The sequence below is a fragment of the Pseudochaenichthys georgianus genome, chromosome 3, assembly GCF_902827115.2.
Source record: "Pseudochaenichthys georgianus chromosome 3, fPseGeo1.2, whole genome shotgun sequence".
NCBI lineage: Eukaryota > Metazoa > Chordata > Actinopteri > Perciformes > Channichthyidae > Pseudochaenichthys > Pseudochaenichthys georgianus.
Genome location: NC_047505.1, coordinates 9,799,833 through 9,816,134, shown reverse-complemented (window position 1 = coordinate 9,816,134; position 16,302 = coordinate 9,799,833). Strand labels below are relative to the sequence as shown.

At 41.5% G+C, this 16,302-nt stretch overlaps 1 protein-coding gene across 1 annotated transcript in view; it reads left to right on the top strand.

The window, feature by feature from the left end:
- LOC117462450 (neural-cadherin-like) overlaps window positions 1-16,302 on the top strand; it is a 575,403-nt gene that overhangs the window by 180,023 nt on the left and 379,078 nt on the right. Inside the window, 1 exon segment of the mRNA XM_034104697.2 lies at window positions 5,378-5,489. Within this exon segment, the coding sequence (XP_033960588.1) occupies window positions 5,378-5,489 (112 nt within the window).

The window sequence follows — 16,302 nt, the reverse complement described above, 5'->3', positions numbered from 1 at the left end:
TCCGTACGCCTGTACTGGAGTTCAAGAACGGCCTCAAGTGTATGATTGCGATTCTATAACACAAACTATCATTGTAATCAACAATATCGTAAAATAATTTCATAATGTGGGCTAATTTGCTCCCAAACCTACTTTCTGCTTGAGTTAATCTCCGTCAGAAAGTAGTTCCTCGAAAGTAGTTCCCATGGTAACGATAGCCGATCAATCGAACACTCCTGCTACCCCGCTTACAGTTATTGATATAATTATAGTAAATAATATATTATTAACCAATTTATTGAAAACTATTTATTGAAAACAATTCTTGAATTAGGCTATTTAAATATCTGAGTAATCACTGTGTGGGATTAGCGGAACAAATCAAATCAGGCTGTCCATCGTGCTGAAACATGTTGGGTTCAGAATGAAGGTGGATGTTCATGCTGCCATTAAAAGTGCAATTCTTGAAACAGATCTCCATGAACTCCATGCCAGACTTTTTTGCAGGTGGTGCCGTGGTGTTCACGGGTAGGACTACGTTATAGGAAGAGCTTTCCTCCAGTGGCCGTTTCATGGCATGTCCCGGACCGGCAAAAAGCGCGTTGCTCCACATGCAGGCAGTTTGCTTTTAGGCCCAACGGTATACCGTTTTTCTCAGACGCGGAGGGATACTGACTTGTTGTGAAAAGGCACGTTCTATTTGACCATTGTTTGATCGTGGAATCAAACACGCCAATTGACCAATCAGAGAGCTTGCTCACACCTATGTGTTATAGAATTGGCCATTAACAAAACAACAACATGTTTAATTTGTGCTAGGGGATTTCATTACTTGACTTGAAATGAAGAAATCAAATTCAATCCAATATGTATCGTCATCCATACACACACACACACACACACACACACACACACACACACACACACACACACACACACACACACACACACACACACACACACACACACACGCACACACACACACACACACACACACACACACACACACACACACACACACACACATGCAGAGCACCTTACACTCTGCATTTAGCATCCTAGTATCAGGATGCAGCTTCTATAGAGGGGTGCAGTGCTTTGATCAGGGGCACCTTGGCAGGATTTCCCTTAATCCGTAAAGTACATTACATTCCATTAAGATGATGCTTTTATCCACTTACAATAAGTGCAATAAACAATGAAGATACAAATGCAGAACAGCAGGACAAATGCAGGTACAACTTCTTCAAGTTGTGCATTAGTTTCACATGAGCTAAAAGACTGTTCAATGTGATTTAAAAGGTGACACGTTCTGTTGTCCGGCTATCAATTGGAAGGTTGTTCCACCAGTTTGCAACCACAATAGAGAACAGGCGTGTTTCAGTTGAGAACACCTGGGTCCCACTGGCAGGATGGCACTTTCGCGTAGACCAGCCAGGAGGGAGTTACGGTAGTCAGGACGGGAAAGGACAAAAGCCTAAAGCAGGTTCAGTAGGCGACGTATCCTGATGTTGCATCTGCTGGAGAGTATTGTTCAACCATATCCTGGGTGTAGGAAGAACTTGGACCAGGACCTGCGTTGCCTTCTGGGTCAGCAGAGGACTGGTCTCCTGATGTCTTACAGAGTGTACCTGAAGGACTGTAGCAGCGATGTTAGCAGTGAAGGACAGTTGGTCCTCCAGTATCACACCCAGAGTCCTTGCAGTCTGAATCTTGGAAACAGCAGAGGTGGAAAGAATGGATGGATAGTCGTAACCTGGGATGGAGGAAGAGTAGTTCTGTTGTTTTAGTGTTAAGCTTAAAGTACTGAGATGTTAGTCAGACAACCACCCTGTAGAAGACGCTGATAATCAGATTGCGTCTGTTCAACGACTGGATCTGCACGGACTGAGCTACTGCCACCCCTGAATCTTTCCCCCAGCCCCACTTGGGTCTACTCTGTTTCTTAATCCCACAAACCTGCACTGAGCTCACATTGGTTTCACTTTATCAAGGGGTAACAAATAGATAAGGAGAAAGACTTACATCTCCAACCAAAATACTGGCCGTGTCCATCACCGTCTCAACAATTCCATCTCTCTCCCCTGGCATCTGCCTATGGCTCATATTACATAACACACGCCCACTTGAGCGCAGCAAGCAATCTAAAATGACAACCTGGGATCATGCCAACATGGCCTTTTGCTTGTGTGCTTTATGTCTAATTCGAGACAAGAATGCAGCTGTCCTGAGACTGCTCCGATTAGAGACATTTGCTCTACTTGGAATAATGGTGACTGACAGCTCAACGGCTTATTTTTTATTAATAGTTTTTCCTCGAATGTGCATTAGAATTGCTTGCTTTTTGTAAGCAGTTCATGTTGAGCCTGTAATCTAGCACCTCCTGAATTTAGGCTTTCTATGTTCCCTTCATCAAGTAGTGGGGAGAGGGACGTGTAATGATCTGCTTATAGCCCTCACGGTGTACACACTCAATCATACCGCTTGATAAATATCACTTTAAAATATTGTATGGCAGTTTATAATTACATAAATGTTTATATAATTCCCATAATTGTAATGAATTATAATAAATAAATGAATAATGCATTACGTTGTGATTATAAATTATTTAGAGGCAACATTAGTATCCGACATGTGTCCTCTGCTCAGAGATCAGGAAGCAGCCGATCCACCAACACTGGAACACATGAGCTCAGACTGCAGTTTACAAAAGCAGAGATAAAATCTGAGCTGATGCGTTTTAGTTTAACACAAACTATTGTATGATCATATAGGTTCACCTGCTGAATTACAAATAGAACAGATGAACCAAAGACAGTGAAAACAATAAAGCAGATTCAGGCAGCATGCTCGTTTTAGTTTCTAGAAATCCCGTAATTCAATGTAACGGTAATCTAATCACCTTTGTTTTATGCAACTATAAGGGAATACACTTACCCATGTGTTAGTGTTCTTATGAAACCCTGTTAATTGCCAGTTGCTCCCCAAGTGTGCTCAATGTGTTCATTATCATCACTGTGATAGGAAGTGTTACCTGGACTGTGGAGCCGTCCTTTTTCGCTTTTGATTTGTATTCAGCTTTTCAGAAATGTGTCTCCGCCTGCCAGAACAGAGGTGGTGTATTTGTGTTGACTGGAGTCACCGAGCATGACTTTAATTTGCAGGTAGTTTCCAAGTGTCTCCTTCCCGGAGTGATAGCTCACCGGCACCATTAGTTACCTAACCAGCCTGAGAGCTCTGACTTTGTGTGCGTGTGTGTGTGTGTGTGTTCATCATGTGTGTGTGTGTGAGCTCATCTCGCTTTATTACAGCTGACTTCCCCTCTCTTCTCATTCCATCTTGCTTTTCCTCAGTACACACATGTACTGAACGTTCATATGTCTCGCAGAACCTTCAACCTTTCACTTTCAGGCAAGCAAAGATTAACAGTCACCAGCAAACACACACAAATCAATGCAGGGAGTTGACATGGTCTGATTTAATTTGTTGTCCATCGCTTCCCAGTCGATCTTTGCTGAAGGATTAACTGATATTACAGAACTTCATCTTACCTACCAGGATATGTGTGTGTGTGTGCTATGTAAATGCAGTCAATTTACCATTACCATTTGCACTGGTACACTTTGCTCCGTGTGTGTGTGTGTGTGTGTGTGTGTGTGTGTGTGTGTGTGTGTGTGTGTGTGTGTGTGTATTTGTGTGTGATCCGTAGGCTGTTTATCCATACTGCTGTGGAAGAGGAAAAAGTCAGAGCGGCTCTCTTACCAGCTATTTATTTATTCCTCCTTAATGCTGCAAGCAGGCAGTCAACATCTGGTAAAGGCTGCTGTGTTTGCCTTCGTGCCCTTAATGAACCGGGCAGCATTACAGTTACTCACGCACACGCCTACGTGCACTCGCCATACAAATTCATCTTTTGCACAGTCTCATTTGTTAGCTCAGGGCTTCTGTAAAATTGCACGAGATTGCATTCTGCGCTGACCTACTGAAGGGCCGACTCTGCAGAAGCTCCCTCACTAAAGGGGGGAGGAGGAGGGGGGGGGGGGGGGGATAAACCAGAGGGATCAGGGTCAGGACTCGCCTGTGCACGAGGTTGGATGGGGCTCCTTTTTGGTTAAGGATAGGGTTAATTTGGGTTACTCGCAGATGAAAAGGACTCCAGACCCAAAGAAAACCAATTCCGGACAGTGCCTGAAGTGGTAATCCCAGATTTAAAATGTTCATAACACCGAGCCCGTGTGACTTTTAATCCCCAGCATTCCTACGTGATTGCCTGGGCCGTTTTACCATGCACATACAGTAACAGCATTTCTGCATGAGACCGGATACACCAAGTCTGTTCCAGTTATTTTTCTTTTATGAATTCCAAATGTTTTGTTTCCGTTAAGTGAGGTGATTGCCAATGAAATGTCAGGTTTATAGTAGAATGATAGTATTAAAGTAAAATGATTAGGTTATTGAAACTAAGAAATCATTTGTTCGACTTAAACAGTTTTTCTTGCTATATATCACTTTGTAACATGTGGAACTATCCGGCACTCCGCCAAGCCCAATGGTGCATTTAAGTTCTCCTAGGATAGTCCAATGTCTCAGTCATTGTTCGGACGTCAGTGTGTTCTACTTCTGGAGCTTTAAGTCTTCATTTTTAAACAACTAGTACCTCAAAAAGAAGAATGTGTAGTATTTTCTTTTCACACACGCTGAAAACAGTTTCGGAATGGTTGTTCCAACTTTAGTACATTTCCTGATTATTCTGACCCCACATAAATGTTCTTGCAGGGTAACGTAGCTAAACATAATATGTGAACCGCTCAGTGAATCAGATCGTCTCAAAGATTGAATACGTTTTCTTTGGCACATGCTTCAACTTTCCACCAATTTGAACAAAAATTGGGCCAAGCGTTTTTAGTTGAATTATAGTTGATGCTTTCATCCAAAGCAACCTACAGTAATTTAACCGTGAATAACCTTTGCTTTAAATAACCAAACCATTGGAAGTGCTGGTGCATCTTTCAAGCAGTCCTTTTTTGTTGTTGTTGTTGTTGTTGTTACAAACAGGTGGGTTTGCATTCTGCGACAAAACATGGGAACACTTTCTGCTGTCCTGATATCAATGGGGAGCTTGTTCCACCATTTTGGAGCCAGGATATCAAACAAGCGTGTTTTTGTTGAGGAGTCCCTTGTTCCTACTTTCAGGGGGGTAGTACGGATCTGATTGGCCAATCCAGAGCAAATTGCGTGTTTTTCTACGATCCTGCCCAAACAAAAACCTAACCTCCCCTTTGACTACATGTGACATGTGTGTCTTTTATATAAGTGAACAGCGTGTGTTCTGTAGGTTTCTGTCATTTACTTCCTCCTTCTTTAAATCTTTTCCTCTCCCCTTCTCCTTCCTCAGGTACAAGTTGTCATAGTTGATGAAAATGACTGCGTTCCAGAGTTCCTCCAGTCCATCTACAGCAAGGATGGCGTACCGGAGACTGTGACAACGGCAACGTCCCTGCTGCAAGGTGAGACATCTGGAATATTCCATTAGTTTATCCTGCAAAACATCAAATAGTGCTTTTCTTAAGTTAAGTCTTCAGATAACATTACATGTAATTAACCTGCACCAAAACAGTCAATCAATCATTGTTTTTCTATTGTGGAGATTTTCATATTTCTTAATACTGATATCCTTCTTGACTCATAAAACACATTTTTGATGAAGTTACCAAACTAAATGTATCACTGTCATAGTTATTTAAACCCAAACATGTTGTTTCCTATAAAGACGGAAGTGTACTGTAAAGCAGGCTCCAAGTGGATATTGACATGTGTTGTTGGACATTTGAGTTGTGTTGAGATAAACCAGGTGCAGCTCAGCGGGTGGGCCCGTGTGGGGGTCTGTGTTATGTTCATTTCCGAGGAGCCTGCTGTAATGGCTTTCAGGACAAAATAAGCGGCTGAGCTGCGTTTTGGTCCGGAAACTGAGTAACTATGTCGGCAGTTCAGCTTTTGATCTGACAGCATGACCTAACACTGAGAAGACTTATTCTACTTCTCTTCTTCTTTTGCTCAAAGACTACACATTGTACTCTTTAACATGGTTGGTATTGATCCAAACTGCTTGATGAATAAAACTATATTTTCTCGTCCAGCGGCTCAAGATCATTTTAGTTACAGCTCAAACAAAGTGGTGCCTGAGACAAAATAAACAAGTTTACTCACTGTGCGCTGAAATTGGAAACTGAGCTGCAAGTGAGTATTGACAAGAACAAAAAGCAGGCAAATAAACACGGCATGCAGTCTGTAAATAATTCATGCAGCTGTTATGACACCACACTGGAAGTGCTCTGTATCCCAGGCTGCAGGCGGGAAACTTTGGGGTTGGATTCACATTACAAAGCTTTGTTGTTTTCACACTTGTGTTCTCGCTGCTGTGCGTTGAGGTCACTGCAATCATCCTCATCCCTATCATCATCATCATCATCATCATCATCATCATCATCATCATCATCATCATCATCATCATCATCATCATCCTCATCCTCATCATCCTCATCCTCATCATCATCATCATCATCATCATCATCATCATCATCATCACCACCATTAGTCCAATAGCCTATTAGACAAAGGTTAGTATGTGTTACATGCTCATTGTTAACAACCACACTGTGTCCCACGCCAAATAATAGAACAGCTTTAACCAGATAACTATTTTAATACTGTGAAGATAGTCGCACTGTAGCAAAGATAATGTTTAATCAAATGTGTCTGATTTTTAAAGAACTTTAATGGCATTTTGATCAACTAGATTACTAGATTACTTGTTTTTGTTCAAATATGTCGCTTCAAACCCATTGAAATATCCTTGCCTGTATATTGGGGGAAAGTATATTTTTAATAATGATGTAAGGGAAATGTGCAGGGAGCTGGTCATTATAGACACAAGACACTTTGAATATTAAAACAAATATTTAATGGAGCTTTTTCAGAATGAGAAGCGAATGTGATTTCGACACAACTTAACTTAAAGGGGACCTATCATGCAACATGCACTTTTGTACGTTTTGTATACATGAATGTGTCCCCGGTGTTCCAGGGAACTCACCAAGTGTCAGAAAACACAACCCTCTCTCTTTTCCTCCATACCCAAATCTCTAAAAGCGGGGCTGCAACGGATCTGATCCAGACTGATCCAGATTTGAATACTTTACTGACATCAGTAAAGTGGTGCTACGGCTATTGGGCAATTCTCCACCTATCAGGGGAATGAGAGGTTGGGCCACGGCCGGCGGCCATTGCTGCTCGGAAGCGCTGGAGACGCTGTAGTACATATGCCAGGCCTGTAAGTGGCGCTGTAGTAATTCATTGAAATGCTTTTATTGATTTAAATTGACATGCATCCGCTAAGAAAAATTGTCCGTTGTTACTGTTTGAACTAACGTAGCAACGGCAGGAACTGATTCGATAGCGTTTTTGAGGAGCTTTTTGATTACAGATTTGAAATCATCGCTGCTTGCTTTAAAAGTAGCACAATTCATGATGTCAAACCTTGGGAAGTATCTAGATATCCCTGCCCTAATGCCAAAGGAACTGCACACTGAATATGTGTCGCCGTTTGATGTCTATGTCTGGACCGCTGCGTAAAAAGGAGGGTTTCTGCCCCGTTACTTCTCTTCTTACTTCTGACAGCCCAGCAGCTGATCTCAGAGCACGCTCCCCTCTCCTGCGGGGGGGCGTGGTCAGCTGCAGCTCACAGAATCAGCCCCCTGCAAAAACAGCGCTGGAAAGAGCAAATAGAGCGAAATGAGGCATGGCTAAAATGCAGGATCTGTTTGGTATTTTGAAAAAAAACGATATTTATATACTTTATATAGGTATGGGCCGTATGGCCCTACAATATATTGTTCAAATATAGCATGATAGGTGTCCTTTAAATTGACCAGACATCTTTCTGCGGATGGATATGAATGCACACAGTCCCTTGATCAAAACGTCCTCAACGGTCTGTTCTGACCGCTACATGTACACATTTCAGAATCAAGTATTCATCTAGGCCTTGTTATAACATACAATTAATCACAATTAATTATATGAGTCAAAATACATAATAATTACGAGTATGGAAGAACATTGGGTTTGTCTAGTAGCAATGGGACATTAGTAATGGGAAAACATAGCCTTTGAAATGTCATGTGATCTCAGGATGGCTTAAGTTACCAAAAGAGACCAGCTCTCTTAGATATATATACATTTATAGTATGCATTTCTTATTGTACTTGAACCTACCAAGGGCAATCACATCACACATCAGCTGACAAGAGTGATATATTGAAATTGCCACATTTCTTCTTGTTTTGACCTTATTCATGTCCTTTGTTTTCTTACCCAGTTGTTGTTACCCATGAGAATGTGCTCTGCCAATACTTGAGAGTGAGAGATAACAAAGACATGCTTTATATGAAAAGAACTGGGAAAAAAATCAATGCCAACTAAAACAATTAGCAGAGAGCCCTCACCCGGCCCACAACAAGCACACGGTGAACAGCCATGGAGCACAGCATGAAACAAATACATCAAGAGGTTTATGCGATAAATCTAGTCCGTACAAACACAAAAGTAAAAGCAATCCAACACACGTCAACTAGAACAACAGGAGCAGTAGTTTAGAAACTTCTCCAGTTCTATTGAAACTTGGATTTTCTAATATAAAGCAACATTTACATTGTTAAGCCATAACAAACCAGAAGAAGAAACATTAATTAAAATATGTTTTCATATTTGTATATCCTTCTAAAAAAGGTTAATATGTTCACATCAGATAGTTGTGGAAACTAAACTTTTTTTGTATGACATCACTGTAGGCTACTGTTGATGTGTGTTTATGAGCGCCAAGTGTACGACAAGTTTCTGTAGTGATACATGTTCTCAGTTTACTAAACTAACCGTCATCATAAAACAAATATTTTTTATAACACAGCTTTGATTAATACTCGATTCTGATGGTCTGCACCTTTTCGATAGCAGAACATTGCTAAGCATAGCAGACCGTTGCTGACGACGCTGTCCGCAGAAAGAAGTCCAATCAATGTCAGCTAGGGCTAAAAATAACAAAATGGTGTGCCTTCATTAAAAGGTTAAAGATTAAAAGACAAATAGAGCTGGAGGACAGATAAATACGCATAGAAAGAAAGACAGGAAGTAAATACTAAAGGGAATAGCAGAAGAAGACAGACAGGAAGTACATACTAAAGGGAACAGCAGAAGAAGACAGACAGGAAGTAAACACTTAAGGGAACATGGTCCGTGTCTCATTTCAAAGATTTCCCCTCCTCGACTCCTCGACTCCTCGGTCCTCCGGCAGTGACCCGGAAATTAATTTCAGTGCGCCATGCTGAAGGACATCTCAGTCTTAGTGTTACGTTATTATGAGAGTGCTCTCATACTTGTTTGATTCTGAAATTGTATATATTTATATAAGTATATATATATGTGTGTGTCAGGGTTTCCGTTAGCCGGTAATTACCGGTTTTTAGCTGGTACAATTTATTCAAAACTGGTCAATTCAAAACCTGCCGGTCAAAATGTCTGGTAATAATTAGGGAGGCTCCGATCGATCGGCCGCCGGTCATTATCGGCCGATATTCACTCTTAATAGTTTGATCGGTGCTCTCTATAAAGGCCGGTCAGGAGAGCTGGATCTGATCGATATGGACATAAACGCGAGTGAAGTGTAACCGGAGCGAGAGAGAGATCAGATCAGCTGCTGAGTCTGACCGAAACACGCAGCTCTGCAGAATCACCTGAAGCCCCGCCCTCTATTTAGCGAGCTGCAGGAGCTGCTTGAGAAACTGACGTGCTGTCGGGAGGGAGAGGGGAGGGAGAGAGAGAGGATCCGTTTCTCCCGTGTTATTATTCAAAGTTGATGTAAACTTTTGAATAATGTACGTTATCTACTACAAGTAGTTTGTTTTAATGTAATAATTATGTTGTTTGTGGAATAATTTATTGAAAAATGAATCTGAATTGTTCGATCTGTTACGATTATAAACTGAAGCAATATAAAAATGAGCCCGTGAACTGAGTTTTAAACTGAAGCATATCTGCTCATAGTCCGGTAATAACCTGCTAACGGAAACTCTGCTACACAACTCTTATTATTATTGAAATATAACCGGTAAGTTTCACATTTGTCCAGTAAAATAAATTCTGCCCGGACATTTGACCGGCGAGAAAAAATCCTAGCGGAAACCCTGGTGTGTGTGTGTGTGTCCCCGCATCTGTAGCCTGTTATTGTCTCATTATACCGCACTGTGAATGAATCAGAGTAAATATATATGTGGTCATGAACACATCTGTCCATCTGACAGAGGGCTGCTGCCTCCTGTCATCATTAATGGACGTCTCTTTAAAATGACCGCTCAGAGGAGAGGAGTTCTCCTTTCTCTAACCGCCTGCTCCTTCCCTTCCTCTCTCCTCGGTTCCCCTCCTCAGTCCTCCGCTCGCATCTCCTGTGGGCGGGACTAAGTCTCGAGGATAGGAGTCGAGGAGGGGAATCTCAGAAACGAGACACGGCCATGGTATGGGCTCTGGCAGTGTTTAACCTGTTAAACCCGGCAGCTTAACTGCCACGTATTCTAGGGGTATTGGTATCATCACTGTGCGGTCAAAACTCGCGGCAGGGGAAGCAAACCCAGACATCACACGACGTAGCTTTACAGAGCATAAACGGCAAATAGTCTTACCTTTGCTGTTTCTGATCAAAAGTTGTGTTCAATGGCATGACAAGCGATGGAAACGCTGCTGAAGGTTAATCCAACGTCTCTGTGTCACTTTGAAATGATTACTGAAAATCCATCGTCATATTTATGACAAACTGAGTTTTCATATATAGCTGCTATGATAGCTACGAGAGTGTATGACAGCTGAGCTTCCTGTTTTGGGAATTATGGCTGCACATCACTCATTCACCACTGAGTAATGTTCAGATGGATTTTAGGAACCTCCCCTCGATTCTATTGGCTCTAACGGTTAAAAAGAGATGTCAATCATCAAAATCGAACGAGGGGGGCCAGAGCAGTGACGGCGCCAGAGTATTTTTGTTGGGTAATCTATGGTAGGGCTAACCCATACAGTGGTGGGGCTCAAGTCAGTATTTGTAATGTAATTACATACACGCTATATCGCACCCCTTGACAGTGAAACGCCACGCGTGAGGCTTTTATTAGCTTTTATTAGTCTCCTTTTATCAGCTAAATTACATCAAGAGCAACAGGTGTGAGTTAAACAATACAATAGCCTATTCTGCTAATTCCACGTTGTTGCAACATGCTACGCAGCGGCAGAAACAAGAACAGTTAGCATATAGAATTGACACGGAGAGGGAGAGAGTGAGGGAGAGTGAGGGAGAGAGACAGAGAGAGAGACACAGGTAAACAGAGAGAGACAGACACAGCACACAACAGGTGGCCTGTGTCTCTATTGTCAAACAAAACACTTTTTCAAATGACTATTACAAAATATATTCAAAACTCACTATTCACTCTTCAGGTGGGTCGTGTGACTCTGGCACCTGTTCGACTTGTACCTCAATGCGAGGGCGTTTAAGAACAAATCTATCCATCCGAAATATACAATTAATCCTAGAAGTTCTGCTGTCTGTCTGCAATTTACTCGGCACGAGTTCGGGGACTTTTCACTGAATTTGACGTATCAGTAATGCATGACGCAGCAGACCCAACGTTTCGTTGCTCTGATTGGCTGTAGGTCTGTTCAAATTGCATTCGGAGGCATTTTGATCTGACCGCGGCCGCGCTGATATTATAACGCGAGATAATTTACACACCTTTAGTGTATACAACTCCCCCACTACTTAGACTATTCCTTGCACCCCTCTAGCATAAGCCCGAATGGTCTCAACCATATTGCGTCAGTAACGTGCACTTGTTGTTACAGCAGGATCAGTTTGTGTGTTATGGACACGACCGGTAGATTTTCGCAATCCGTGTTCTCAACATGCTTACTTTAAAATCATTTTTCATGGTCGGGCTAAGGTAGGGCTAAGCCATTTCTTGGTATGGCTGTAGCCTACCCCAGCCACCCTGGCGCCGCCACTGGGCCAGAGTTAGGGAAAATGCACCCAAATGACCCCAGAAGTGGGGTTTTTTCTAAACCTCTCTAAAAAGGTCAAATTTCACTTGTTTTGCATTAATCTTGATACAGGGTAGTTATTATATTTTATAGTTTGAATTCCTAAAGCTTTTAGTCTACGATCCCATCATTCAAGGGTGGTTTTTTACTATGAGTAATGTTTTTTCTTTGGACGGACACAATAATTTACATTCTTTTACCATGTTCAATCTGAATTTACTTTAAAATAAAAAACATCTATATTGATTCTGACTTTTCTACATCCAACTCACAGGTTTATCATTACTTTGAGAAGTGAAGTGAAGTTATAGTCATTTGTTCTGGGAATGTCATTTTCGAGCCTGAGACCTGAAAAACAGGCTCAGGGCTTAACAGGTTAAAGACGGGTTAATGGAAGAGACAATGTGAACCGACTTGGACAGTGACAGAAAACCTCGATCAAAGCTGCCATCATTTTAAGTCACGTTGCTGTCGCCGCGGTTCCAGCCATTTCCACAGAAGAATGGACTATTTTTTCTTAGCACAATAAAAAAAAAACATTATAAAATCATGTTGAAATCAATGTGGTGTGTCAAACGATTGGTTAATTTAATAGATTGCCATGTAATAAGCTGGATAATATGCAACGAACAAGAGATTGTGTTGAAAAGATGATCAGCGTAGGGGTCTTAAATCACCCTGAATTGTTTTTAAATGCCTTTATCTGAATGTCTTTCATTTTTTTAAAGCACCTTGAATTGCCTGGTGCTGAAAGGTGCTATATAAATAAACTTGCCTTGCCTTGAAGGGGTCATTTTCAGCATTATGACCGGCTCACTTACTAATTTATTAATAATAGTACATAATCCCAAAAGAATAACAACAACTCCCCTAATTAAATGTGTTAAATAGGTAATGTGGCGGACATGCAGGTTTTATATGATACTGACAGTCAATTATTTGATTGCCGTATATTGTAAGACATAATGCTACCATCTTGTATTCTATTATACTTTATTACATGGCTTAGTTGAATACTCGATTCTGATTGGTCAATTCAGAACACGTGACACGTTGTTAATACCGAACAGACAGACCGCTGTCAAGGACTTATTGACCGTTGTTAAGGACGCTCACATCTTCAGAAAGAAGTCCGGTCGATTGAACTGTATACAGTTGGGCCTTTGCTTTTGGAACTGGGACAAGAAAAACTGCGGAGAAGTAACGGGCAGAAACCCTCCTTTTTACGCAGCGGTCCAGACATAGACATCAAACGGCGACACATATTCACCTGCCAGTTACTTTGTCATTAGGGCAGGGATATCTAGATACTTTCCAAGGTTTGACATAATGAATTGTGCTACTTTTAAAGCAAGGAGCGATGTTTTCAAATCTGTAATCAAAAAGCTCCTCAAAAACGCTATCGAAGCCTGCCGTTGCTACGTTAGTTCAAACAGTAACAACGGACTATTTTTCTTCGCGGATGCATGTCAATTTAAATCAATACATACAACTATTTTTTAAATCAATAAAATCATTTTCTAAATCCATAAAAGCATTTCAATTAATATTGGGAGTCATAACGTTACTTTCATGCCGATCTAGATCCCTCCGCTTCGCGTCGGGCTCCTGATCAGCCTGTCGGTGTTCTTTTCCCCATAATGACCGCGTCGCAGCACATTATCCCTTACATATCAATCTGTGTGGATCTTCTGGTAATTGTGAGTCCCTCAGGCTGTGGCAGGCATATACATGTTAGCTGCCAGAAGATCTGATGTCCCTTCACCTCAAAACACTGCCAGTTTCTATTCTGGGGTTAACATAAGGAAGTTTGTTATTTCCTTGGCAATTTACCCAAAGTGGAAATCTCTTAGTGGAGAAAACTTTTCACAGAGGAAGAGGAAGTGCATCTCTGTCTCTGCCTCCCACATACCCTCTCCTCTCTGGGCAGCCTTGAAAGTCTGCGTCTTCGTGTTTCTACTGCCATGTGGTGCGCACTGAGCCTGTATCTGGTCGGAATAACTCTCTGTTCTTAATGTCTGATGCAGAAACTCAGCCAATTTATATTCAAATACCAGTTTAGTCTACTTTGGGGTTAAGTGTTATGACTCAATTGTTCTAAATATAGATATGTTTGAATGTTTCATAATTACTTGGGGCTTGGAAATAGGACCGAATGTTCTTTTTTCAACCATGAAAATCAAAAAGGCTTATTAGAAAGATCTATCTATCTGCGCTCTGTTTGAGTGTTTTGGACCGCCTAGCTTACACTCCTGCAACCGTATTATTATGGGTGGCTGCGAGTTTAAAAAAAGGCTGAGAACCCATGGTTGAATGAACAACATATATCACAAGTCAGTGGGACATTGATTAAACATAACCCGATTGAATTTGCCGTGACAGTTACAGATGTGGAACAGGTGGATACGTGAAAATAATATATAGGTGTAGTTCATGTGTGCACAGTACTTGGTTTACATGGCAGCTGGTTTACTACCGTAGGTGTTCGTACAGGAAGTAAACATGGTGGGCTAACAAAGTGTGATGCAAAAATGCTGAACATACTTCACCTGAGGTTCCAAAGATTCCCCGTCTTCGTCTTAGTATGTTTTAGGAGTAAAGCTACCTTCAGGCAAATAAGATTCCTTTCAAATGTCTTTAAGACAGGCTGTCCACCCTGTAAATTGCGAATGATCAGATTGGATGTGTGTGTCCTGAGCCTCTCTGCATACTTGCTGTGGTAACTACATAGGCTTCAGTAATTAGGTAGCTGCTGGTGATGACGCAGCTTTTCAATGCAGACTAATGGGAAATGGAGCTTTATCATTTCAAAAACAGATTTGGGTTGGCAGTCTGAACAAGGCCTTACACTCTACAGCCACACCAGTGGCCCAACCTAACCCATACGTACATTCTCACACACTAAGAAGGAACAAGCTAAGGTTAAGCAGGAATTATATTTGCCATTCTCATCATCGTGTAGTTTAGCATGTTTAGCATGTAACATGTGCCACCACATATAGCACTAAACACGTAGCATTGCTGAGGCTGATTGAAATGTCTTTAGTTCTGCATGCTTTCGATAACAAACCGAAGTATGAGACGCATTGATAGTTGATTTGATGATGGCACTGAAATCTAAGGGCATCATCAACATTGTAATAAGCACACTTTATGGAATTTCATAACACATATTTTGCTAATCCATACCTCATAGTTGATATATTTTTGACCAAGCTGTGTACCAGCAGATAGACTAACATGCGCAGAGCCCTGCCGATGACGTGGCTAAAGACAGCATGAGTCCATGTGCTATTTTTTTTATTTTTAAGAATTATAAATGATACGGGTTCATTGCACCACCAACATTGTGACATTGCAAGTGTTTGCTATATTGTCATTACTGAAAAGCAGAACCAACAGCTTGTAAATGGTAATGAGTGAGGTAGAAAGTGAATGAGTGTGTGAGGGAGCGAGGTGTATGCTGTAGGAGGCTCAGCAGGCGCTCAGCAGGCTGCCATCAACAGGTGTACCAAGGGAGGCGAGAAGATCCACCCCGCTGTTAGTGTGTGTCTGCTGTGCACCCATACACCTGTAGTGCATTAGAGCTGTCCACACGTTGGGAGTACATTACATGTCACTTGTTAGACGCTTTTATCCAAAACAACGTGCATACATTTAATGCTGTGGACAGTCCCCACAAGAGCAATCTGGGGTGAAGTGTCTTCCCCAGGGACACAGCGGCATGCTGACTGCAGCGGGATTTCAACCAGTGTCCCCCTGATCCGAACTAACGCACTGAGCGACAGCTTCCCCTTATCTATACCTATGTTTGGCAAAATAAATAATGATAGTAATAATACAATAATACAAATAAAATGTCATTGTGTCTTGCATTGACTGTTTATTGTAATATCTGAAACTGTATCGAAAAACCTTTCCAGAGTTTCCCATTTTCAAATTTAAACATGGGCAATTAGCTTTTAAACTCGGTGAGGTGGGAAATTGCTAACACGAGGGGGTGCCTTTGCAAAACAAACTCGTGTTTTTCTCATTAAATAAAAAAAATCCTTACAACAAAAATGCTTAAATGCCTGTTAGAATAAATATAATTAATTCTACCCGATCCGAGTCCACCTGAAGCTGATGCCCAGCCTTCTGAAATAAAGACATGTTTTTCCCCCCCTCTTACGTGATTAAACGGGT